This window comes from Martes martes, assembly GCF_963455335.1.
Source record: "Martes martes genome assembly, chromosome: 13".
NCBI lineage: Eukaryota > Metazoa > Chordata > Mammalia > Carnivora > Mustelidae > Martes > Martes martes.
Window position 1 is genome coordinate 18,560,649 of NC_137901.1, and position 27,005 is coordinate 18,587,653.

General features: G+C 38.8%; 1 protein-coding gene across 1 annotated transcript in view; it reads right to left on the reverse strand.

Moving 5' to 3' along the window:
- Nucleotides 1–27,005, reverse strand: part of WDR7 (WD repeat domain 7) — a 331,238-nt gene that overhangs the window by 251,299 nt on the left and 52,934 nt on the right. The window contains exons 13-14 of the mRNA XM_080821004.1: nucleotides 26,667–26,881; nucleotides 1,125–1,894 (exon numbers count right to left, since the gene is read on the reverse strand). Of these exons, the coding sequence (XP_080677130.1) occupies nucleotides 1,125–1,894; nucleotides 26,667–26,881 (985 nt within the window). The remainder of the gene's footprint in view (nucleotides 1–1,124; nucleotides 1,895–26,666; nucleotides 26,882–27,005) is intronic.

Below are 27,005 nucleotides of genomic sequence, written 5' to 3' on the forward strand. Positions count from 1 at the left end.
TGGGTTTTTTTGTTTTTACCTATGAACATTTTCCTTTTCAAATTTTAATCTATTGAATGATTAGCAAATAGCAAGCAAAAATTTCATATCTACAATTTATGCTTTATACCAATTTAAGAAATATTTCTGAACAGTTTAGTGTCCTAAAACTGACAAATAAATATCGTAATTAGTCCTTCATTCTTCAGTATTAGCATGCTGAGATTTCAGCCCTCCCTATATGATTGGTCCAAATGAGTTCATGGAACAATACGGTGAGTCTAATAGAATTCATCTCTAAAATCTGAAAAAAGTAATATGGGCATTAGAAATCTTGAACTCCCAAGGCAGTCTGTCTCACTGTGAATTCTTTAACACCACTTAACTACCTGTGTGACCTTAGACACATCACTTAACCTGTGTCTCAGTTTTCTTATCTTGTAACCCAAGCCTGCCTTGTAGGGTTAAGAGCATAAATGACCTACTATCTATAAGAGAACTTACATCAGAACCAGACACTAGGTAAGTACTACTTAAGTATTTGATTTTTTTAAAATTTCTCAATATGATCAACTCTCAATAAAGGATAATAAAACCACAGTTTAAAAAGTTGCCTTCATGACTTCTAGAAAATAGATAATAACTAATCAGGTTCAATATTCATGAAATATTAAAATAATACTCTCTTACAATTAAAAAAAGTTTTCTCTCTTCCAACTGAAGAATTCTGACAAAATTCTCACAAAATTCTGAAGCTAATTAATAAACACCTATCATTCATTACATATAAGTCATAAAGAAGCACTTCAACCAAATATAACACTTTGAATTAAATGTCAATGCAAACTTTAAGTAGATACAATTCTAAGATTATATTCTAAGAGCTAGTCCATAACTCACTTAACCTGAATTGAGATACTCAGTTTAAATAGCTATGTAGTATGTTTGAATAAAGATTAAACATCCTTTAAATTATGCATGTTGTGTTTTAAAATTTCAAGGGGAAACACTGAGATGACACAAAAATGCCAAGGTGGGCAGAACCAAAAAAAAAAAAAAAGTAGTAAACAGAAAAATAAAAGAGGTTTCATTCTTTTTTTTTTCCCCTGAAATGTGAGAATAAAATCAAACTATCATGGTCACACCTGGTAGGACCCTTCTTCATATGATCACCAATAAAAGTTGCATTAGTCATACTCATTAACGTATTTGCCAAAGATATGATAGACAGGAGATGCTGGGTAGTGACGGCTCGGGACACTCCGTAAGTTCCCTTTCCAACGCTCTCAGTTGTTGGCAGCTTCCTTCCTACTTCTGCTTTCCCATGTGACAGTCTCCGAGCAGGCTGATTATAACCAGGAAGCATCAGGGACATATGACCTCCTCTGGATAGGAGACCAAAAGATACTGTGCAATGCGGTTTCAGCATTCCAAGGCGATCAAGGCAAACTTCATCCAGAACGTCATTTAAACCCCAGGCATGAAGACATGACATGAACAATTTTGCAGTGTCCATCGTTAAATTATATTCTAATAGGGTCAATGGCTTAGATTTGCTAGACCGATACTCTGGATCACTTTCTTCTCTTCTCTGCCTCATCATCTCCTCGTCCTCCTCTTCATCATCAAGGAGATGTTCCTTTATGTTCTCTTTGATAGTTTCTTTCACTTGTTGGAAGAGAACTGCTGCTCGTTTTCCAGTTAGAAAAGAGCCCCCTTTGTCTGAACTGCCAGATGCTTTTTGCAAATTCTCTGGGGAAATAAGCGCAGTATTCGGCCTAGAGGCTTCTTCAGTCAGGAGTTGAATAATCAACGCTTCCACATCAAAGAAAAGCACATGTATGTCCGGGTCTGTTAGGTTCGTCTTTATTGCTTGAACCATCAGGGAGTTATGAGAATATTTAGGCAAATTTCCCTGCAAAAAAACATTTTTAAAAAATGGTTATAATTACAAAGTGTTTAATTGCATACATTCACGGATGAGCAATAAACAGAGGAACTTGAATGCATATTCGGTACCTCTATCATTAAGAGTAATGCACGAACTGCGCCAATTAGCAGCATATAAAAAATGTGAATTTATGAGGATTTTATGCTGAAACAATTATAAAATGGCCAGTTATTTAAAAACAAAAAAAAATTTGTTATTGAAGCAGAGAGTCCTTTTACTCATAGAAGAGACTAAAATTTCAGTAACCTCTACACAAATTCTCTGAGAACGAACTACTGGTCCGCCTGAAAGAAAAATCCATTTATCACAGCGACTCGTCCCTTCAAGTTGCTGTACCATCAAATCCCCTCTCTTTCCACGTTGCCTTCACTCTCTCCCTATTCACAGATTCTTTTCCCTCAGTACGGGACATGCTCAGGTCTACTTAGATTCTCACAAAGAGTGTTATCCTTTGACCATGCCCCCTCTTCTACAGATCTCTCTCCTCCTCTACTGCCCCTTTTAGCCAAATGTAGAGAAAGCAGGAGGCTAATCCAAGGAAACTCTCAGTCCTGCTCTTCCTTGAGCTCTTTGCAGTATCTGACATCGTTATTTTTGCTGGGGGAGTGAGAGAAAAGCATAAAGAAAAAAAATTAAAAGCCACCTCCCCCAGCTTCCCTTCCTGGTGAGCCTTCTAATTCTGACCACCCTTCTCAGCCGTCAGCTGCCCTGAAAACTCATCCTTCCTCCTACGTTGGGACTAACACCTGTGGCTCCCTAATTTCCATCATCTACCAGACCAGCCTCCTGGAGTTTCAATCCTCTACTTACAACTGCTTGTACCTAGATGTCCCATAGCACCTCATAGTCAATGTGTCCCGATGTCCACGCTGCCACTGAACCTGCTGTGCCTGCCAGGCCGTCAGTGGAGAATCCTTCCTCTTCTATTCTATCCCCCCTATCACTGTCACCACATCTGGACCCTTACTTTCTTGTCTCAGTGGGGTTCACTGCCCCTAGTCTCTCCTTACTCCAACCTAACTTCACAGAGCCACAAGACTTCTTTCTGAAGCACAAATCCAGTCACATCGCTCTTCCGCCAAAAAGTTACCATTATCATGGGTTATAAAGAGAAATGGAAAATACAGATTAAAAACTAAACCAAAATACAGGTGAATATATCTGATCTCAAGATGAGAAAAAGCTTTCCAAACATACTTAAGATTCACTACTATAAAATTCACTACTGTAAAAATATTAAAAGGTAAATAAGAAATAGGAAAATGTGCCAGAAATAAGACTGAGTTACAATCTATAAATATGTCTTAAAATCAGTGAGAAAAATACTAATGACCAAATAAGAGAGAGAATACCATAAAGATTAAGGACAATTCGCAGTAAAAGAAACAAAGAGTCAATAAATATAGGAAAAAACCAGCTCAAACTAGTTGTCAAGGAAATAACTGTTAAAATAACTACAAGATACCATTTATAAAATTAGCACACAGTAAACACTAAAAACTACTTATCCAGGAATACAATGGAAGTCAAACCCACACACTGCAGGCGTGAATTTAAAAAGCAGCCTTTTAGAAGAGCAACGTAGCAAAATACACTGTGAGACCTTTAGGCAGTTAGATCCAGTACATTTATTTCTAGAACCCTATCCTAAATAGTCAGAAATACAGACATGGATTTATGTACAAAGATGTGCAGTGAAATGGTAGCCATTATTTTAAATTGAAGCCTAAAGAGTCTAACAATAAGGAAACAGATAAATAATTTAAGTGTAGCCATATAATAGAATAAATACTGCAATCACTACAAATCATGCTTTCTGGACACATTTAACCACATGGCAAAATTTCCTGTTCCTATTTTTTTTTAAAGATTTTATTTGAGAAAGAGAGAGAGAGAGAGAAGGAAAGAGAAACAGAATGAGTGGGGGGAGGAGCAGAGGGAGAAGGAGAAGCAGACCCTCTGCTGGCTTGATCCCAGGACTCTGGGATCATGACCTTAGCCAAAGACAGACACTTAACGGACTGAGCCACCCAGGCACCCCTCCTGTTCCAATTTTAAGTGAGATAAAATTACACACACACACACACACACACACACACACACACACACACACAGTATAGTTCTGATTTCATTTATTGGATGAAAGCTTAAGTATATATCTGAGCATGGTGAGAAACACTGGGAAGAAATACATGAAAATATTGGTCATTGCATTTTGTAATGGAATTACAGACTAGTTTCTTTTTTCTTTATACTTCCCTACATTTCTTAAATGGTATATAGCCATTATATATTATTCTCATAATCAGAAAATAAAGCTTCAGGATAAAATACAAAATCGTTCAGCACAACATTCAAGGCCCATTATGGTCTGATACCAAATATTTTCCAGTTTTTTTTTTTTTAAGATTTTATTTATGTATTTGACAGACAGAGATCACAAGTAGGCAGAGGCAGGCAGAGAGAGAGGAGGAAGCAGGCTCCCAGCTGAGCAGAGAGCCCGATGCGGGGCTCGATCCCAGGACCCCGAGATTATGACCTGAGCCGAAGGCAGAGGCTTAACCCACCGAGCCACCCAGGTGCCCCTATTTTTCCAGCTTTAACAAACTGGCTCTCATACCATAACCATGGTCTCCCACCCGTTAATCCTTTTATTTATTCCTTTGCCCAAAATATTCTTCTTTGTTCTATTCTAATCCCTTCTCTTCCACCAAGACCCTAATTCTCCAAAGGAAAGTTAGTCCATAATGATCCAGCTCCCATAAAATTTTATATCTACTGTATGTCACAAACGTATACACCTTGGCTATGTTGATATAGTTAGGTATTTTACATATTTACCTTTTCCTGTACTCTATGGGAACTATGTTTTACTCATCTTGTGTAAGCCTATCAGAGTACGTGGCAGAATGAACAAAGGACATTATAAAAAAAAATTACAAAATTATTTTAAATTGCTAATCAACTCTTCAATCATAAAATTGTAATAAATCTCCTTAACTGGTCTCTCTTCTGGCTCAATCATCCTCTCATCTGACCATGTTTCTTCCTAACTGAAAGGGCTTCAATGGCATTTTAGAATCCAAGGATACAATCTTTCCAAAGTAAAGACTTCTTTGCAAAGCAAAGTATATTGCTGCCTCCAATTTCATCACAACCCCCATATCTTCTACTACAGTCCAATGAAATTACCTGTATTTTTTTTTAATTTTCTATTTTTATTTATTTGGGAGAGAGTGAGCACAAAGAGGAGGAGGAGGATGGGCACAAGGAGAAGCTGGGAGCCTGATGTCGGGCTGGATCCCAGGACCCTAGGATCATGACCTGAGCAGAAGGCAGATGCCTAGCCAACTAAGTCACCCAGGTGTCCCTAAAACACCTGTATCTTCCAGACCCATGCTGTGTCACATGTTTGGGCCTTTGCTTATACGAGGATGATGCTCCTTTCTCATTCTTCGCACAACCCCTCACGTCATACTTTACCCATCCTTGGAGAAGCATTTCCTGTTAACTAGACCTCCTGTGGTGATCATTTCACAATATACACAAATACAAATCATCATGTTGTAAACCTGAAACTAATGTAATGTTGTATGTCAATTATATCTCAATTAAAGAAAAATGTAAAAAAAAAATCTCAAGTCGCTGCTCTTCTAAAAATTATTGCCATAATTATTACTAATTCTGCCTCCTTTGCTTAAATCTCTGCTCTGAACTGAATCATGTTTAAAGGAAGGTAGGAAATAATTTCTAAATCCCAGCTTAAGAACCTAAAGAATGTAGGTAATGTAAATTAATATTCTATAAAATATGATTTTAAAACGTCAAGACTTTCTGAATTTCATTTCCGTATTTAATTCGTTTATTACACATTCGCCTGTGTTTGTGCAAGACACTGGAGATACAAAGACTAACAAGATGATTTTCTAGTAATGGAACTCAAACCTCACAGATACATAATGGCATGTAAAGACACCATGGCAATGTAGTAAGAATGGTGCTTTGAAGAAAGGAGGATTGCAAGATACAATAAGGGACATAGCAGAGAAAGCACCAACTCTACCCTGGGTGAGCCTCTCCGAAGGGGTAACTATGAACGGGCAGAGAGAGAGCAAAATGTGAAAAAGGATAAAGGCAGGAGATGTGACAGGCCAGATGCTGATGAAGCCACAGATGATGAGGGGAAGGAATGTAAGGGTTGGTTCACTGAGAACACAGAGGTTCACACTAAGGCTTTTGAACTTTATCTTGCTGGCTCGGGAATCACTAAAGCAGTGCTTCTCTCAGAATCACTGAGGCTATTTGTTAAAATACAGGTTCCTGGGCCTGATATCAGGCCTGAATCAGTATGCATAGACCTGAATGGATCAGAACCTGCCTAATAAGAACCCCAGACAACTTCAGGCTATAGTACAGCTTGACAACTACCATCTAAAGGCTTTAAAAGAGTGGAATAACATAATCAAATTTAATTTTATAGATGTTTATCCACCAGCAGTGTTGGCTGAAAAGATCAGAGTCATGAATATGAATTGGGAGGAAACAGAAGCCATCCAGATGAGGGAAGATGAAAGTATGCAACAGTACTGAGAATGTAGAAGATGGGATGGGATGAAGAATGTATACATTACCCTTTTATTTTTAACATCACTGTGCTGCATATTTGTTTTTCCAAACGCTGAATGTGTAAAGTCAAACACTATGCTTAACACTTTGTACCTACTGACATTAATTTGAATGATAAAGTTGTTTATAATACATTATATCTAATATATTATTGATGTGAAAATAAATATTGATAGCTACCACATACTAAGTTGCTGCTACGGACCAGGCATTATTCTCGGCATTAGGGTTCGGCAAGTCACACAAAAAGATAAAACATCATTTTAATATCTACTTTGGGTAGACAGCCATGTCACTATGTTTAGAAAATAGGTTAAAAACAGCATCAGGTAAAATCAAGAGCCCACCACAACACCTTAGTAAATATTGTCTTTCTAGTAAAGATCTACAAAATTCTATTAGGAGAAAGGAAGATCATTACTACCAAAGAATATAAAATCAAACATGTTTGGTAAGGAAATTATTGAGGCAGCAAGAGGGGCTTGAAGAAAAAAGAAGGCAAGAGTGAGGACACAAGGTCAGCTTTTAAGCTCTCCCCTCTGATGTCAACCACATCTGTGCCCCTTTCAGCACCCCGAGATCAGCTCTGGTTCTGTCTCTTTCCGGGAGGTGCGCCAGCAGACAGCCCATGTGCTTGGACAACTGAAAGGTTATCTAGTGTCTGGTGCCATGATATCTGGATGTGATTGTGTGTGACTCCTCTTATCACAACCTCTGGGTGCTGCTGATTGTGTCACCATGGAGAAACTGTACCTACGAGCATGCCAGAGTCAGAAAAAGAGGGTGAAAGACAGCGATAATAAAGGAAGATGAGAACAGAGAGACTGAAGGAAAGAAGGAGAAAATGATTCATCCCCAAGTCCTACATATGACTTGTAACATCTGTCAATGGATTCTACTGACTTAAAGGCTTATTACAACAAAATACAGACATCCAGCAAAGCTGTGAGGTAACACTTAAGCTAAATGCATGGAGATGGCAGAGGTGATCACAGGCACGTTTGATATTCTAATGTGTCACAATAAGATTAAAGAAAAATGAGCAGAAATATCTATCAAACTCCAAGGATCTCTTACCTCAATCATAAGATACATATATATCTAGAACAAACTAATGCATTCGAGTCATCTTATAGTCTTAACAATTTCACATACAGGTTACCTAATCCTGGAAATTCTTTAACATTCCTGTTAAAGTAGTGTGCTTGTTCTGATACCTTTACTAAGAACATCTGAAATGTGTGTTTGCAAATTCCCTTTTACAGTCTCATGGCAGAAGCTTAATTCAACAAATACTTGTGGAGTGTCCATTATATACAAGATGCTTAGAAGAAAATAAAGCCTTTGTACTTAAGGCAATTAATTTCAAAACTTACTTGACAAAGGGCAGCAAGAAAAACTAAATCATAAAATATATTCAAATAAAATGGTCTCAAGTTTGCTAGTAAAACTCAATCATAAATGCAAAAGACACACAATATACTTTAAAGAGCTACTAAGACAGATATATTTGACATTTCCATTGTAAGTGCTAAGCCTATTAAAATTATATTTTCTGTATACGGAAAAATACAGACTTACCCATTTCAAACACTAAATAAAGAACTGGACTAAAAATATTACAGAAATGCACCAAAAGGAAAAAATTACTGCACTGCCTGCTCATCACTGAAAGCAAACCTGTGGAAATCACATTAAGAGTAGCAGATAAAATTGTGTCTCAAGTGAAAAACCCAAGGAAAATGATAGAACTATGATCAAGAGATTAATCTTTATTCAAGCCCGGGTATTTTTCAGCATATGGACACACATGCACACCATAAGCAGCACTGCCAGCAACAAGAAAACAACTTACAACCCGCAAAGGAGAAAATGTTGATGTATCCCTGTTACAACATTTATCATTACTATATATTTGAATACATGCTCGGTTAAATCATGTCTGCTAAAACACCCAGTAGCTTTGTCCCCTAAAACCAACGTTATAATGATATTTTAGGCATATGTCATTTTATCTGATGATTTAGAGAAATTAGAATGTTGGCGATAATTTTACTCTTGCATCATTCGCTTCAATGGTCCTGATTTTAAAACTTATTTTTGAATCATTTTTTAATGTCATAGTTTTCAGGACTATTTCTAAAGTTACCTAGAAAAATAATCATTTTTCCTGAAAAAGCATGGAGTCCAATCTATAATACCAAATAGTCCAGACTTCTACTAAACATAAATTTGATTTATGCCAGTGAGCATTAAACTCCAGCTGATTTGGGGGTGCCTGGGTGGCTCATCCAGTTAAGTGTCTGCCTTTGGCTCAGGTCATGATCCCGGGTCCTGGGATCAAGCCCTGCATTGGGCTCCCTGCTCAGTGGGGAGTCTGCTTCTCCCTCTCTCTCTGCCTATTCCCCCAGCTTCTGCTCTCTCCCTCTCCCTCTCAAGTAAATAAAATCTTTTTTTTTTTTTAATTTTTTTTTTTTTTAAGATTTTATTTATTTTATTTGACAGAGAGAGAGAGATCACAAGCAGGCAGAGAGGCAGGCAGAGAGAGTGAGAGAGGGAAGCAGGCTCCCTGCCAAGCAGAGAGCCCGATGTGGGACTCGATCCCAGGACCCTGAGATCATGACCTGAGCCGAAGGCAGCGGCTTAAACCACTGAGCCACCCAGGCGCCCTCAAGTAAATAAAATCTTAAAACAAAACAAAACACCAGCTGATTTTGATGCTAATGCATAAAGCAGATGAGTAAATAATTAAAAAAAAAAAAAAAAATCTGAATCTGCTTTGAAACCAGAAATGGAGGATACTAAGAATAGGAAATGTTATATATCTAACATACACACACACACACTTCTATAAATATCAATGCTGAGTCCTAAAATAATGTATGTGACTAATAATATGTACATACAAATATGTATGTGACAAATAATAATAGAACATTTCATAAAATAATTATTTAGGTGTCATATTTCTAATGCATGATCTTAATAATTTATTTCCTAAGTACACTATAAAGAACTGGTTTATCACCTAAGAATATTTTGGTAGGAAAAATTAAACAATTTTATTCCTGATTATGGATGGGATATCCTATTGAATAAAAATCTTTAGGGACACCTGGGTGGTTCAGTCAGTTAACAGTCTGCCTTTGGCTCAGGTCATGATCCCAGACAGATGAGCTGTACATCCGGCTCCCTGCTCAGCCAGGCTGCTTCTCCCTCTGACTGCTGCTCACCCTGCTTGTGTGCTAACTAGCGCTGTCTCTCTATGACAAATGGATAAATAAAATCTTTAAAAAAAAAAATAAAGATCTTTGGGGCACCTGGGTGGCTCAGTGGGTTAAGCCCCTGCCTTCAGCTTAGGTCATGATCTCAGGGTCCTGGGATCAAGCCCCACATTGGGCTCTCTGCTCAGCAGGGAGCCTGCTTCCCCCCTCTCTCTCTACCTACTTGTGATCTCTCTCTCTAATAAATAAATAAAATCTTTTTTAAAAATTTAAAAAAAAATTTTTAAATAAAGATCTTTAAAAGGACTTCTGATGCATAATGTTAAATGGGAAAGGTTCGATGAATAAAAACACCGATGTCTTAATGTGCTTTTAAAATATTCTAAAATTTGCCAAGGGAAAACCCGACCACTTACTATAAGAATATATGGTTTTAGTGTTAATGATTTTAAGTACTGTTGACCCCTGGACAACATGGAGGTAAGGGGCACTGATCCCCTTCTCCCCAAATGCAGTAGAAAATCTGAGAATAACTTCTGACTCCCCAAAAACTTAACTACAAACAGCCTATTGTTGACCAGAAGCCTTACCATTAACATAGTCAATTAACACATATTTTTGTATACGTATTAGATAGTGTATTCTTATAATAAAGCAAGCTAGAAAAAAGAAAATCATAGACAAAATATGTTTACAAGACTATACCATATTGAAAAAAAAAATCCACATATAAACGGACACACACAGTTCAAACCCGTGCTGTCAACTGTATTAGAAAAAAGGAAGGAAAGGAGGGAGAAAAAAAGGGAAACTATCAAGAAAATGTCCAAGACTGAAATAGATATTTGGTGCCCTCTGCTGTTGTACTGCTGTTACTTAATACTAACAGGGTAACACAGTTCTGAGACTATTTAAGTTAAAATTAGACAATACACTTATCTTAAATATTTGATTTGGAGGGAGATTTTATGACCACATGGATGACAATATACTCAGAGCTGATGTTATTTCACTTCCTTCCATGTGTTCCTTTCATTAATAAGTACATTAAAAAGCCTAAACCAAAAAAGGATATTTGAGAGGTTTTAAGGTTTAATACTAAACAATTTAAGTCACATGACATAAAATGTAAATTACTCAAAAGTTAAGTATATGTATTAAATATAAACACTTAGGTCATGCCTGCTATAGAAATAATATCTTCTAAAGATATTTCTACAGGCCATGTCTTACTGGATAATGTTTGAACACTAATAATATCAAAATGGTATTAATATATTAAGAGATTAGAAGATTAATATATTAAGGTTCCATAATACCGGCACAAAAGAGATTAAGTTGTAACTCTTCCCAAATGGCCAAGTTACCAAAATCACAAGACCAGGAGCCCCGGGGGCTGGGGCACCCCCACTCCTCCATTAGACAAGCCTTTATATGACTCACTTAATGTCCCCTGCATCAATTCCTCTGTTTCCTAAACAGAGGAGAGATGCTGCAAACAGTGAACAGTTAACACATCCTATTCCCTTCACTGGTAAAACTGGGACAATAAACCCCAGCTCACTTTATCGCAAATGAATGTTAAAGACACATGTGAAAACAATGGATCATTATGCCTCCATCAGAAAGGATGAATTATCCAACTTTTGTAGCAACATGGACAGGACTGGAGGAGACTATGCTCAGTGAAATAAGTCAAGCAGAGAGAGTCAATTATCATATGGTTTCACTTACTAGTGGAGCACAAGGAATAACACGGAGGACAGAGGGAGATGGAGAGGAGAAGTGAGTTGGGGGATATCGGAGGGGAAGACAAACCATGAGAGACTATGGACTCTGAAAAACAAACTGAGGGTTTTGGAAGGGAGGAGGATGAAGGTTGGGTGAGCCTGGTGTGGGTATTAAGGAGGGCACATATTGCATGGAGCACTGGGTGTAGTGCATAAATAATGAATTTTGGAACACTGAAAAAAAATTAAATTAAATTAAATTTAAAGAGAAAATAACTGAAGGAAAGAAATGACAGAGAGAAAAAAAAAGACAGCGGGAGGGAGGGAGGAAAGGAAAGAAGAAAAAGAAAGAAAAGGAAAGAAACTGTTGGAAAAAAAAAAAAAGGTGCTCCTAGGCTAATGCATCCTCCTGGGTATTCCAAACCCTTCACACATTTGCGAATGAAAGGAAATGAGAGGATATTCTGGGAAGTCAACTTGCTAAAAGAAAAGCTAAGACTAATAATGGCAAAATGAACTGGAGAAAAGAAAACAGCTTTAATCCACCCAGGGTCACAGTGGTGAACAATCTCCAATGTCAGAAACACACTCAAGCAGATTCTAACCTGTTTTTAACCCTCTTCTCTCAGGGCTGCCGCCCTGGGCACGTGGCTCCCTATGCTCTCTCTGCCCACTCACTGTCCTCACCCACAGCGGTACAGTGTTTTCTCTGCCTGGGATGCTCTTTCCCCATTTTGCCTTTTGGTATCAAGCCTCCACACGAATGACTCTCTTCAGAAAAGCCTTCCTAACACCTCATCAGGTCAGTCACCTCCCGAGGGCTTGCTTCCTTCCTACCTTGGGGAATATAAAGCTCACCACGATGAACGGCTCCCCCCTCTCCCTCATGAGAACAGGAACCCCTGGACACCAGGACAGGCTGGGTTTGGAAGTGATTCATGCACTCTTCAGCTGTTCTAGCTAGGGGCTCAGCTTACAGCACACACTCAAGGTGTGCTGAATGAATGAAATCAGTTTATCATTCAATCAAGAGCATTAAGCTAGCGTGTGCTGAATACCTATTGTGATAAATGTGTGAAAACATGTTGCCATCTGACTTCATTATAACCTTATTACCTCCCTTTTAAAGCTAAAAACAAATGGAAGGCAAGAGGTAAGCCATTCACCCACACGGGTCGTAGAGCTAGTCAATGCTTGGACACAGAAGGCAGGGTCCAGACTTCCAGGTATCAAGAGCTTCTCAGCATTAGTTTTGCAAAGATTCTAGAGATGAGGGGTGGCGGAGAGGAGTCCACTCCATATTAATCAACCCTCAAATTCTGGGTTATTCACAGTGATTCAATGAACAATTTTTGCCAGGCACTGGAACTACAAGGAGGAATATCTCCGATAGTCCCATGAGGAGCTCTTAGTTGGATACAGAGCAACAGTCCTCAGCCAGAGGTGACCTACTCCTCACCCTCAAAGGACATCTGGCACCATCTGGAGACATGACTGTGAGTCACAAGTGGGCGAAGGTGCTAATGGCATCTAGAGGGTAGAGGTTGGGGATGCCACTGCACAAGCCACAGGGTACCAGACAGACCACAGAACAAAGAATGATCCGGCCCCAAATGTCAGCGGTGCTGAAGTTAAGAAACCCTGACACACAGAAACAGACATGTAAACGAATACATGTCCTTGTTCCCAGGCACTGGCACCAAAGAAGTAGTACAGGGACAGAAACGTAAAGCAAATGCCAGACGGTCAGAGAAGATCCAAATGACTGCTAGACTTGGCAGCATTACCTGAAAACTTTAGGACCCTCTGCAGAGACGGTGGTCACAGAACTGAGGCTCATGGGAGCACGGGGGGTCAGCCGGGCGAGTGGGAGCTAGCCATGGAGGGGGTGAAGGAGACACAGGTATTCTGGGCCCAGCAATGAGCAAATACTACACTTACTGAAATACAGACTGGGGAACCAACTACACTGTGCACTGTGCACATCAGCTACAGTGCACTGTGGAAAGCTGAAATCCCGATTTATGCTGACAAATCCCCTCCTTTCTTTTTTCTACACACTCTTTCTCTGCAGACATCCACCCACCCTGAGAAAATATCACTCTCACCAAGGCTATCTACTGCCGGGTGTCAGTGTAATTACAAAAAATAAGTATCTTCATACAAACTAAGAGAAATATATGTGGACCACCACAGAAATAGATACACATGGTATAGAATTCCAAACACAACCACTACAACCAATTACACTTCCTATCCTCAGACACTGCAATAAACTGCCTCCCAGAGATGACTGCCTGATTAATCCACTCCCAACCAAGGTTAACTGTAAGGCCTGCAACACCATGGCATATAAATCACCTTATGAATGTCATATGGGAAAAGTTCTTTTAAACTTTAAAATCATTGTCACTGGCCACCCCTCATTCTGGAAGATCTCACCATCCACATAGGTCAGTGATTTTCAGCTTATGGTCTGTAGCCCTGGACGGGCGAAGGATCTTCTAATGGATATAAAAGGATTTGAAGTTCTAGGGCAAATGACACAATGTTAAACACGGAGCCGTGAGAGTAATAAAGTGAGTTACTATGGTTACATGGGCTAATTATGATACAGGTGTGAGTTTTATGTTACTATTTATAATTTGAAGTTAGTAGAGGACTAGAGCTTTCTAGACTTTCAGTACTGAACTTAGATGTCACACAATAACAAAATGCAGAGTATAGGTACACTGATTCTACTGCTTATAAATGTATGAATTGCCCATAAAGGAGATGTTTTGATATCAGCACACCGTAAGTGCTGGTTTTCAACTGCTGTTATTCTTGCTTTTAAATAAGTTCCCATTAGTTTGGTTATTTGTTTTGGGTTTTTATTTGCATCAACAATGTTTTGCACTATTATTTTCTAAGAACAAGAGTAAGACATGTTTGAGCCTTACTGTTTGTTCCACAATCAGCGTGCCAGGAGGGACTGCCCTCTCTTCTCAGAGAGCACTCACCCAGTGAAAAGCAGGAAGCACCAGGAAAGTGGGCTTCAGGGTCTTTCGTGCCTAAGATGGAAACCATACTTGCCCTCCCAACTCTGGGGCAGTCTCAGCTCCAGCCCACTTCACCTGAATGTGTCCTCACCTCAGAAGTCTTGAGGGTTAGTATCTCCACACTGATCAGAATCTTCTCTAGTTCCAGACCTCCCACCGTACCTGCTCTTCAACCTTCCAGAGCAGTGGTCTGCACACTGCTGCACATCAGTCACCTGGGGAACTTTAACATCCCCAGTGCACAGGCTGCATGCCCACCGATTCAATCACAAAGCCCATGAGAAGAAGCCAGACACCAGTAGTTTTTAAAGATCTCCAGATGATCTCAATTTGCACCAGTTTGGGAACGATTATCATAGAGGCATTCAGTCCCTGCATTCCACAATTTTGTCAAAAACTATCAGCCTCATTCTCTTTTGCACTCCTTCCCTAAAAAGGCTGGAACCTCTGGTTAATCATATCAACCTCTTACAACTACATCCTCAATGTCCTTTATCCTCTGAATTATAGAACTGCAATTCAGGACCAGTGGCAAAATTTACCTTCTACTTTTTCCTATATCTTTTACTACAGCTAAATACAACCCATAACAACTACAAATTCACAGTCAATCCTCCTACCCCTGATCGCCCCTCTCTCCCCCATCTCTACCCCTCCATCAAGTCCCTACCCAGGTTCTTGTTCCCCTATAGCCTCTTGGAAAAATGTGAAGGTTTTAGGAATGTTCTCTCTTCAATTTCCACCCATTACACGCAGAAACATGTATCTACCCAGACATCCAGTCTGCCCTCCCTCTCTTCAATTTCAGAAAATAAAGTCTTTCTCCTCTAGGTCAAAGCCAATTGCCTTCCCTCAGTCTTTGAAATCTGCCACCCTCTCATTCCTGGGAAGCTACCTTCATCAATTACCTCTTCCCTATGCTAATCTAGAATGTTCCTCTCTCTACTGGCTCTTTAACCCTAATCCACATTCTCACCCCTTGCAAACTGCATTTTCCTCTAGCAATTCTTTCTCCTTTCCTTCTCAAACTTTTTGAAAGTATTCTACACTTGCTGTTTCTATTTTCACACTTCCTGTTCACTCCTGAACCCACCACACTCAAGCTTCTGTCCCCAACATCCTAAGGAGTAATTCTGGAAAAGGGTATCATGACGTCACCGACAAACATATTTCAACCCTTTCAATAGTGAATATTTGTTGCATTTGATACGACTAATCACTCTCTACCCTTCTTGAAATTCTTGATCCCCTCAGTTTGCAACTCAGCACATTCTCCTGGTTCTCCTCAAACTCTTCACACTTCAAATTGTTTCCACTTCCTCCCCTTAAGGTTAGTATCCCAAGAGTCTATCTCAGCCCATTTGCTACCTCTGAATAATCTCATGGCCTTCCGTGGTTTTAAATACCAGATGTCCACTGGAGATCCCTCAGTCCGTATATCCAATACCACATCCCTCCATCACATACAGAGCAACTCATCATCATCCCCCACAAAACCTATTCCAACATTTGGTATCACACCTGATAAAGCCAATTTCTATTCAATCACCCAATCAGAAAACCTGTGAGTTAACCTCACTCACCATCTGCACCTAATTAATCACTAGATCCTGCCAAATACCACTTATACACAATTCTTGAATTTAAACTCTCCTCTACATTCCCTTGTATCTGTTACACATATTTGCTTTCATACAAAATTCTTTTTGAAGGAAGGAATCTAATGTGATTTTGTTTTTTTTTTAAATGTGAAAGCCACAAAGGTAAAAGATAAAGTTTAAGCACCTTCATGTGGTAAGCATGGACTGGCCTCATCTCACACCACTTCCTGTCTCTCCTCTCTTCAATCTTCCAGCCATGCTGAACACACATCGTATTCCCCACTTCCCTCTTTGCATCTGCCATGCCGGAACATACTGCCACCTACCTCCATCCATCACCTGGACTACGTTCTACTCATTCTTCAACGTCCCCTCCTCCAAGAAGCCAATCCTGATCACCTCAGGCTAGTCCAGGTCTCTGCAATACTTTCTGCATTTCTCAGCCATCTCACTCACTCCTCAGCATTGTATTTATCTGATTATATTTCCTGAGGGTAAATATCATGTCTTATTCATTTTGGCTCTCCAGGGCCAAACACAGTACCTAGTAGTCAATAAATGTTTACTGAACTAGACTGATTCAATTATTTTCTAACAGAGGCTATAAAAGTCAAGAAGTTTGAAAATCTTTTATATAGTCTAATAAAGAACAGATATTTCAAGCATATTAGAAGAAATTATTTCTTACCCAAGGTACTAACACATTAGTATTAAGCTACAAATCTTTATATTTTTATCAAGTTACTTCAAAATACCTTCAAGTTCCCAAATAAGAGTTAAATATAAAGTATCACACACAAGGGCTAGAAAGATCTGGCTGTTGAGAAGGTCATAGGGTTAAATCTATCTACTATTCCTATTCTCTCAGCAGTCTGCCATTTGATTTATTATGTGAGATGGTAAAAGGAATTTCTCCTTTGTTGTATCTCACATATCTCACATACTTTGCACAACAATCTGAATTTCTTCTCAGGTACTTTAACAAACACTGTGGTTTGTTAAAGTACTTCCAAGGAGAAACAAAAGTGTTCTGAATATAAAACCATCACAGAATAAGACTTTTTTCTTGGTTCAAAATAGTATGATGAATTACATTTAATATGAACTATGAATTCCATTCATAAGTCCCCTGAACACCTATTATGTGCAAGACAGAGGGCCAGTAAGGCACTAGAGCCATGGGGAGCTAGAAGGGGAGCTCCCTCGTATATGTCTTTATTTGATGGTGTTATGTAATGAGCACAGTAAATGTGGTCCTAATTTATGGATCCTTTAAAAAAGGGAAGAACTTAAAATCCTGTAATCATCAAAAAATGTAGTAAGTTCAATTAAATATGTAGTTAGTTTTGAGAGTTTAGTTTTATTCCTTAACAGTATTCATAGTAACTTAAAACTCCTTACCCTGGAACAGGAGAAAACGTTGGTGCAAAAATAACCTGAGTTGGAAATCTTCAAAGCATTCATTTGAAACTCGATGAAATATCCACACATGATGCAGATGCATATGGGCACACACACACACACACAGGAGCACACACGCACTCACAACCTACATATAGTGTACTTTCTTATGTGTGTGAGAGTACACTGAATGTGAGGGAAATATAAAGAGAGAATAAGAGACAACAACCAAAGTTAGGACGTAAATACATGAAAGGAATGTGAACCGCAAGAGGAATGATTAATGTAACATGATGAATGAATTGCGGAAGGAGGATGAAGAAAGAAGAAAAGAGGGGAGGAGGAAGGAGACAGGGTAGCTGGACTTCTGTGACTTTCTTGTGATAACAGCAATGTAATAATGTATGTTTCGAAATAGATCCCAATTACCCTACTTACACACCTGTGCCTAATCAATAACATTAAATATTTTAATTTTATATTTCTGGTTCCAAAAGAATTTTAAGTTTATTATTCCTTAAGGAATTTTTTCACCAAAAGCCTCATATTAAATTCTAAACTTTTCATTCTAGAAATGTCTAGATACCAATTGATAAACAATAGAGAGGGAAGAAGTGGCCCCCAAAAAAAGAAAAGAAAAAAGTCACTGATTGTTCACTGTAGAGTCATTCTCTCTAACCACTACGTCGTGAGACTGTGGGTATGGGCAGTAGGTGAGTCAATACATGAGGAAAATTCCAGCCCAGACTGAAGGACTCTGTCACCTGCAGGTAGGTTAAGGATGTTCTCACATAAACAGTCTTTTAAATTCAAGCCCACAACAGATCCAGAATAGAGAAAACAAACATTCACAGATGTGCCTCACCTAGTTCAATAATAAGTATAAAATTAAGATTTAAAAACGAATGTTTAATACTATTTCTCCTTAACTAAATCTCCTTACTGACTCTTAAAATTAACACCAAGAATACAGAAACTCAAAGAGATTCTGAAAAGATCATGGCACTGATGGCAGCATAGTTATTTTATTTTTTCAAATCCTCATAGAAACAGAGCAATTAGACAGAATAAACCAAATGTACTGAGAACATTTTCAACAAAACAAGGTGACAAAATATATCCAGAAATCCCCAAATTCAAGCAGGTGGAAAAACCCACCAATAGCTACAAGATCTATCTGGTATCTGGCACCTCTGTAGGATGAAGGAAAGGGAAGTAGGAAGATATGTGACAGATCTGATAGGAAAACACCAAAATGCTAACCAATATTTATCAGGAAAATAGAGTGGGCCCATTTAAAAACAGCAGCTGACCGTGGGAAATGTTTAGCAGTCTCCACAGCAAGTGAATGCAAAGGCCCTCAGAAATAAGGTCTGAGGGGCTGGCACATGGCGGTCCCCGTCCAGGTGCAACATGGCTGCATCAGGGCTGCCTTCAGGAAAGGGCCCCAGGAATGAGAAACTGCTAAGAATGCAATCAAAACTGACAGGTAATTCCCCCCACCTGAAAAAAGAGGTGGGGACTGGTGTTGAGAGATGTCAGAAATCGAGCCACCGTCTTTTCTTACCACGTGCAACAACAAAAAAGGAAGTTCTGTGAAGTTAGAAAAACTACCTGAACTAATCTTTCAGAGTCCAGGAAAGATTATTTTGCAAAAAAAAAAAAAAAAAAAAAAAAGTCAACAAGAGAAAAGCATTAAGGTCAAATTATGCTAATTAAAAAGAATAAGAACCAAAAAGGAAAAACAGACACACTCAAAAAGGAAAAACAATGAATGTACTTATTTCAAAACAAGCTGAAGAATATTTTTAAAATGATAATACAAAAGAAAAATATAAATGAGGATTAGGAAAATCAGAAATGAAAGGACTGAACTCAGTAAGATTTAGAAATAAGACACCACATTAGCAATGAAGCCTCAACTGAAAGAAACAGAACAGTGAAAACATACCAGCATAATGCCTCAAGAGAAGCAGAAGGTGAAAAAAAGGACAATATTAAGGATAAAAAAGAAATGAAGCTTCTTTCCCTTTGCGGAAAAGGTGCTGAAACACCTAAAGAGGCTTGAGCTGTCCAGGAAATTGTTTACATAAAGGGCAAATCAAACAAATAAATACAGATATCACCCGACTTATGATTCCTTGACTTTACGATGGAACAAAAGTGATACACATTCGGTAGAAACCCTACTTGGAACTGTGAATGTGGATCCTGCCCTGGGCCAGCGACATGCCCTGGGACCCTCTCCCATGACAGTGGGCCAAGGTGGCGGTCTTGGCTTCCAGCTGGCCAGCGTGCGTGAGGGTCAACAGCAGGCAGACTGACAACCATCTGTGCCCACACAGCACTCTGTTTTTCATTTTCAGTGCAGTATTCAATGCATTACATGAGATACGTAACATCGTGATAACTAAGCTTTGTGTGAGAGGATTCTGCCCAACTGCAGGCTAGTGCAAGTGTTCTGGGTAAGGGTGGCTGAGCTAAGCTATGGTGTTCGGTGGGTCAGGTGTATTAAACGCATTTTCAACCTAAGAGATTTCTACCTAAGAGATTTCCCATTTACAATGGGTTTATTGGGATGTAACCCCATTGTGAGCCATGAAAGACAGTAAATACACTGAAAATAGTGGGAATGAGGTTTCTCACCACTGGAGAAGAGAGTTAGAGTGTGTCAGAAGAAGGGGCCAGAACAAACACTGTGGTGTCTGATTAGAGGTGGAGGGAACAGGGTTAACCGATGGTATTTACTATGTTTAGGAAAACAGAGGAACACACCTGTGTGTATAAACAGTACATGTGGCATCCAGATGTGGTTTCTAATTATTATCCCCATTAAAGAGAACCACCCATCATGTAGGCACTCAATGAAGTTTATTCCCCTCCTACAGTCAGAGACATTTGTTTTCTTAAGAAAAACCTGACAGCTCACTAAGGTTCCTTTAATTCTTAAAGTCTAGACAACAATTAGTGTAATGTAAAATTTTTGTTCTAATAACCATTTAAAACAATCAAAAATGAAATCTATATATATTTATAAATATATAATAAATATATAATCAACATATTCTTCTATTAAAATATTCATTCAAGTTTTGGAGTAGAATGTTAAGCAAGCTTAATTGATTCTCCAAAGGTCAGACATATCACAAGGATTTTTCTAAGGCCATAAATGGTTCACTAGACAAGGCCTGGTATCCTGTATATAACGTCATATGGCTTGTCCCTGTCTGTACCTTACAGTGCCCTTTTCACAATGAATCATAAAGTCAATTCAATCAGTATAAAATTTTTTTAGAGTGAATTTTGTAAGCAGAAAACACAGAGCATGTTCTCAGTAGGTTATATCTGACTTCTAAATTCCATTCTCTCACCTAGTTACACAGAATACAAAGCTACTGACCTTTGCAAATATAGCCCATTCATTTTTTTTAAAGGCTTTTGACTAATTAGACAACAGAGAGAGAAATGTAACATAAGAGATAAATCATCCTGGTCATTTTTCAATTTCTTCAACCTCGTGATCTTTCAATAATCAACTCTGATTGGTACACAATGCCTAAGATATAAAGGTGTCAAACAGAAAATTACACACACTAGGCTTAAGAAATAATTTTCAAGACAGTGAAGGCTTTCTAGCTTCACTAGTAAAATCCCATAGACCCCGAGCAACCCCCAAGATCTCCTCACCAAGAACCAGTGTCTGTGGCAAATGCTTTATGAGAAAGTTCATCAAAAAGACCACCTGATGTGCTTAGACCATCTCCTTAACATAGTTCTTCGTGCATTCCTCAAACCCCACCACCTGCTGGCTATGATTTACTAGCTATGTTTAGTTTACGAATCTGCTAATTCCTTCCTAGTCCAGGACACGACTTATGCTGGGTGTCACATGGCATTAAAAAAAAGATGGCTCTGCCTTCAAGGGATTAAAATTACTTCCTTCCTGTTAACAGATATTACAGCCTACTTTGCTCCTCTTCTATTGAATATTACCTTGGTTATATTCAACTTCCTCTCTTTCATCCTTACCAGTTAAAAGGAAACAACATGTAGTCAGGGTGAATTTTCCAGTTAAATCTACTATAAACCACCATGTTCTCTGACATGGCTCTGCCACCTTCCTCCTCCACCCATAAAAACATCCAATGAGCTCCTAACAAAGTAAAACTCGGCTCTTACCTCTGCAACCACTGAAGCTACTACTTTTTTTTTAATCCTCCAAAAACAAACGTCTCCCACACTTTCCTGCTCTACTTTATCTCATCCTCATTCTTAGTTCATTGTACTGTGATTTCTGACCCAACTAACTCTACCACAGTGGCTCTCCTGAAGATCACCAATGACTTCCCTAGTTACTAACTCCACCCATTTTTGTTCCCCAAGTCTTAATGTTATTCCACATATCTGATCAACTGTTGACCTTTGTTCCCTTTACAAAAATTCATTTTTTGGTTTTATGTTTGACCTAGGCCATTGCAGGTTACTTGTCCAATGTCACCCACAGGGAGCAAGTTACAGAAATGTAATTTAAACATAGATATGCCTGTCACCAGAACCCAGGTTCTTTAACCCAATGAGCCACCCAGGCGCCCCTCACCAGAACCCAGGTTCTTAACTACTTCTATGAATTGCTTTTCAAAAATGAAGCAAAGGCTATCCCATGTTAGAACTGTACCCACAACCTTGTTATTAATAATACCATTCTCTGATGCAGGGTGCAGCAAGCTATGACCCAGAGGCCAATCCAGCCCATTGCCTATTTGTGTAAATAAAGTTTTATTGGAAGTCAGTCATAATCATTCATTTATCTATTGCCTGTGACTGCTTTCACACTATAATGGCAAGAGTTGAGTCATTGTGACAGAGATGGTATGGTTCACAAAGCTTAAAATTTTTATTATCTAGTGCCTTATAGAAAAAGTTTGCGATGCCTGTTCAAACCACCCGTTTTTTTTAGGTTTATCATGGGCAAATCTGAGGATTATAACAACTAACTCACCTATTTATGGTAAAGATTAAGGAAGACAGCATATTTGAAATACTATAATGATAGTAGGCATGCCAAAATAGGACTACAGCTTAATCCATGCTCTATACTCCAGCATTTATTTTGGGGGGAAAAATATCCCACCCCTACTCTATCTCACTCTCATGTCACTTCTTTCCTAGAGGATGTTTTCTCCCCTTGAACACACCCCAACTCTCAAGGCTACAAACAAGAGGGGGATGTCTCCTATTACAACCAATCTCAAAGACGGTTCCATGAATTGTCTGTATCGTCTGTTAACCTCTCCGCCATTCTCCCTTCAACCAGACTTGGATCTCTGAAATCAGCTTGTATGTCTCAACTCTTCCCTTGCTTATCATTTTTATTTATTCAACCCACACAAGAGCTTCCAAGTCATTCCCTCTTCAATATTACCTCTACCTAATCCTATCCCGGTCCCCACCACCTCTCACTATATCAACCCAACAGCCTCATAATTCATTTGCCATGGCAATATTTATAAGTGTGCAGCTACAAATGTCAGATATGGCAAAATTTCTTAAACAAAGATCTCTTTTTAAGACCATTCAATACCATATTGCTACTCACTGAGGCAAGTCCTCGGCTTTGCATTTAAATAGGTAACACAATATGATTCCAATTTACACCTCCAAACTAGCTTCATACTATGTTTCCCGGGTATTTTCTATGCTTCAGGTACCACATAAAGCACTGAAAATAAAAATATGAGAAATTTGGCTCTTGTCCTCAAGAAGCTCAAAATCTAATAGGGAAGATAGATACAGAGAAAGAAAAAATACCCCATATAAAATAAAGTGATTTAAGGAAAGGTCTGATCAGGAAGGTGTTGAACACAAAGAGAACACATGAACTAATTCTGCCATGGGGCAGGGAAGATAAGGTTTGGAGGGATGGCTTCACTATCCTCAGAGGAAAGGAATTAAAGAAGCAAGGGTGGGGACAGGAAAGGAAACATAAGATACAGGATATAGGATCTCTACCGTTTCCCAACCTTTTTCTCCAGCTGTGTTTTTAAACCAGAGGCAATTTTGCCCCACATGGGGCATTTGGCTGTAACTCAAAACATTTTTGATGGTCATGCCTGGGCAACTGTATGTATGTACTGACATACGGTGAGTAAAGGAAAAATGATTCTCAACATCCTACAATACATAGCACAGCCCATCCCAACAAAGAATTATCCAGCCCAAAATGTCAGTAGTGCTGAGGTTGAGCAACCCTGCTCTAGAGCCATAAGGAAAAGAGGTAGAGGGGAGGGCCTCGCTGACAGATTCTGCAGATAGCAAAGAAGGAGAATGAGTTATGCCTGGACAGCCTCGCTCACCAAAACCAAAGGGGAGAATGCAAAACTGAATGGAGGGCAAAGGTGATTAATAAATGTTTACATCTAAGGCCTTGTGAACAGGAACAGATCTGATCATCAAGCCAAGACAATCTACTGGGAGGAAAGGGAGAAGACCTGGGCAAAGAGGCTGAAGCAGAGGCCATGAGATCTTTCTGTTACACATCATTCAATTCAATGCATCTTTACTGCACAGCTGCTATTAGATGTCATGAGGGAAACAGCAATAAATAAGTCACAATCCGTGCCTGCAAGAAGGCTGAATTTCAATGGGGAGAATCAGAGAAGCATATAAGTTATTACAACACAAAGGAAATTAAGATACATGTCATAAGAGAAACACACAGGGGTTCAAATACATACATCTTGCAAAGATTCAATGCAGTCGTAAGGAATAATTCCATTAACATCCCCTTGATCTTCTAGTGAAAAAGAATCAGAGGAGAGTAAATTCCCTATCTTTGGGGCACCTGGGTGGCTCAGTCAGCTAAGTGCCTGCCTTCGGCTCAGGTCATGATCCCAGGGTCCTGGGATGGAGCCCAGCACTCAGCTCCCTGCTCAGTGGGGAACCTGCTTCTCCTTCTGTCCCTCCCCCTGCTCATGCTTTCTCTCTATCAAATAAATAAAATCTTTTAAAAAAAAACTCATTATTTTTTTGCAAGGCTCTACATGTCTGCCATAATTAATTAAATTAACAATATACAGTACCTGTTCTTTCCAAACCGCCCAACTGCTAACACCAGTCTAACAAGGAAAAGGTGGGCTTCTTTCTATACAGTATTCCCATAACAATTTTACTTTCCATTGAGAGACCCATGAAAAAACTTAGTTCCTATATCCTAGAGTCAGTCCTACACCACTGAGCGGCTCTTAGTTACGTTTTGTTTTGTTTTTTAAACTTTGGGTGGGTTTTATTTCTCCTGAGGTTAAAAAGCCGTCCAAAGGACAGCTCTTAAATATTCCCCTCAGAAGGAGACTCAAACTCAACATGAGAAAATAGTTAGAGAAATCCCTAATGGTCCGGCCAACATACATTTTTCATAAAGTGATTACCCTCCTGCAGCCTCAGCTTCCTAAGCCTTTCCCCCCTCCTATAATTGTTTTCCTTGTAGGCCAGGCAACAATTACCACTGCTACAAGACTGAGGAGGTTCACAAGCAATATATTTTACAATACATAAGTGTAGTGTCTCTGATATCTGGTGCTTTTATCACTAATTGCACTATAAAATGCGCTATTAAAACAGGGACAAACAAGATTGTAAAAATCACATAATGGACCATGACCACTTACAAAAGCCATTCATAAATGTTACTGTACCACTTATTTTTCTTTAATTTTCCAGTTGTATAAATAATTTTCCAAGTTTTTATTTTTAGGAGATACCAACAAGAAAAATACATATTTGAAAATTATATAACATATATACGTACATGCCCTTGCATATACTATTTTATAAATTGGCACAGAATTAAAATTATATAGAACATCAGACAATGTGCTATGGACACTGAATTGCTAGGGACATCTATGTGATCTCTTGAAAGAAATTATAAGCACAGCAAATGCATTTAAGCTGTGATTTCTATTCAAACTTCAGAGCACAGGACAGAAAGCATGAAAGAAAATGAAGAAGGATTTCATTATCCTGATCTATGAAACATACAGTGCAACAAAGCCAATAAAGCATTTAATATCTTGGGGAAAGACAAAATGATCAAATGTTACTGCCAATTACTAGAGGACATGGGTCATTGGAACCACCTACAGCATTTTATGTCATCAGCACTCAGCCCTAATTCATGGGCAAATTTTCAAGTTTGTAGATGAGCCTTTCAACCTGTTTGTTATTTAACCACATGTCGAACTATTTAAAAAAAAAAAAAAAAAAGGAATCCGGAACAAGAAAATGAAAGTAACAATATTTGTGTTATCCATTAATAATTCTAATGAATACTTAGATGCAGCTGGGAATTTTATGGTGTGATTTAGATGAAATGCTGGAACTATAAGTTTCACTTAGCCATTACCAGAGACAAGTGATTTCTAACAATACCACAGAACATAAATATCACAAACCAGATAGTGACCAGCCTCTATAAAACTAAAAACAATGAATTGGGATTATTTGTTCTTCTTTTCATAGAATAATCTTGTGTTAACTGAAGAAGTGACGGAAGTCATTATGTGAGTATCAGTGGGGAAAGCGTGGCTCAGCTTGGGTCATACAGTGCTTGTGCAACTCTGCCATGCCTATTCTCAAATAGCCTCCTAAATCCTTAAATGGCCTTACCTTACTAAAATCAGAATCTTTGACTTTTAAAACAAATGAGCAGCCACAATTACAAACATCTTAATTGTACCTAAATTATTATCTTTTCTTCCTAGAGATATTAGCTAGTGTTCAATCTTTCAACAGGAAGACCATGAGAAAACCAAAAAGATAGATTATGTGAAAAATGCTCTAATTTCAGAAATTCAAGTCACTTGATTCTGTAGGAATCATTTTAAAATATTTTAAGTGGTAAGAATAACTTACTTTAAAAAAAAAAAAAGAAAGAAAGAAAGAAGCCAAATACTTGAAATATGCAAAAAACGATGTTGCATAGACCTACACAAAACCAGCAGCTTATTTTTCATCACTGTTATCTCCCAAAAGTTATTCCTTTAAGATATGCTGAAACTGTGTTGTGAAATGGACTGGGATGGGGACTACACACATGAACCACATACAAAACTTACTTTGTCAGAGGCCTCAGAAGCCAAGAGGTTAGTTGCAAGAGTCTGTAGCTTTTGATGGGCCATGTTTTTAAGAGCGGCCAGGCTGCGCCGTGTCATGGCCTGTTTTAGGTTGACTGCCGGGTGACTGAGAGAGTCCACTGCAGCAGGCACTGCTTCGTCACAGGCATTCAGTATCTCCACTGCTGTGATCCCCATCACACAGCGATCCAAGGCACCTGGAAGACATGCATTTATAGTTGGTACACGCGACACCATGACCACTCCGAGTCATTCTTTCAGGAAAGAAAAGGCATAGACATTTTCTGTATAGTCTCTCTGCCTCCCAGAAACATTTTCTGG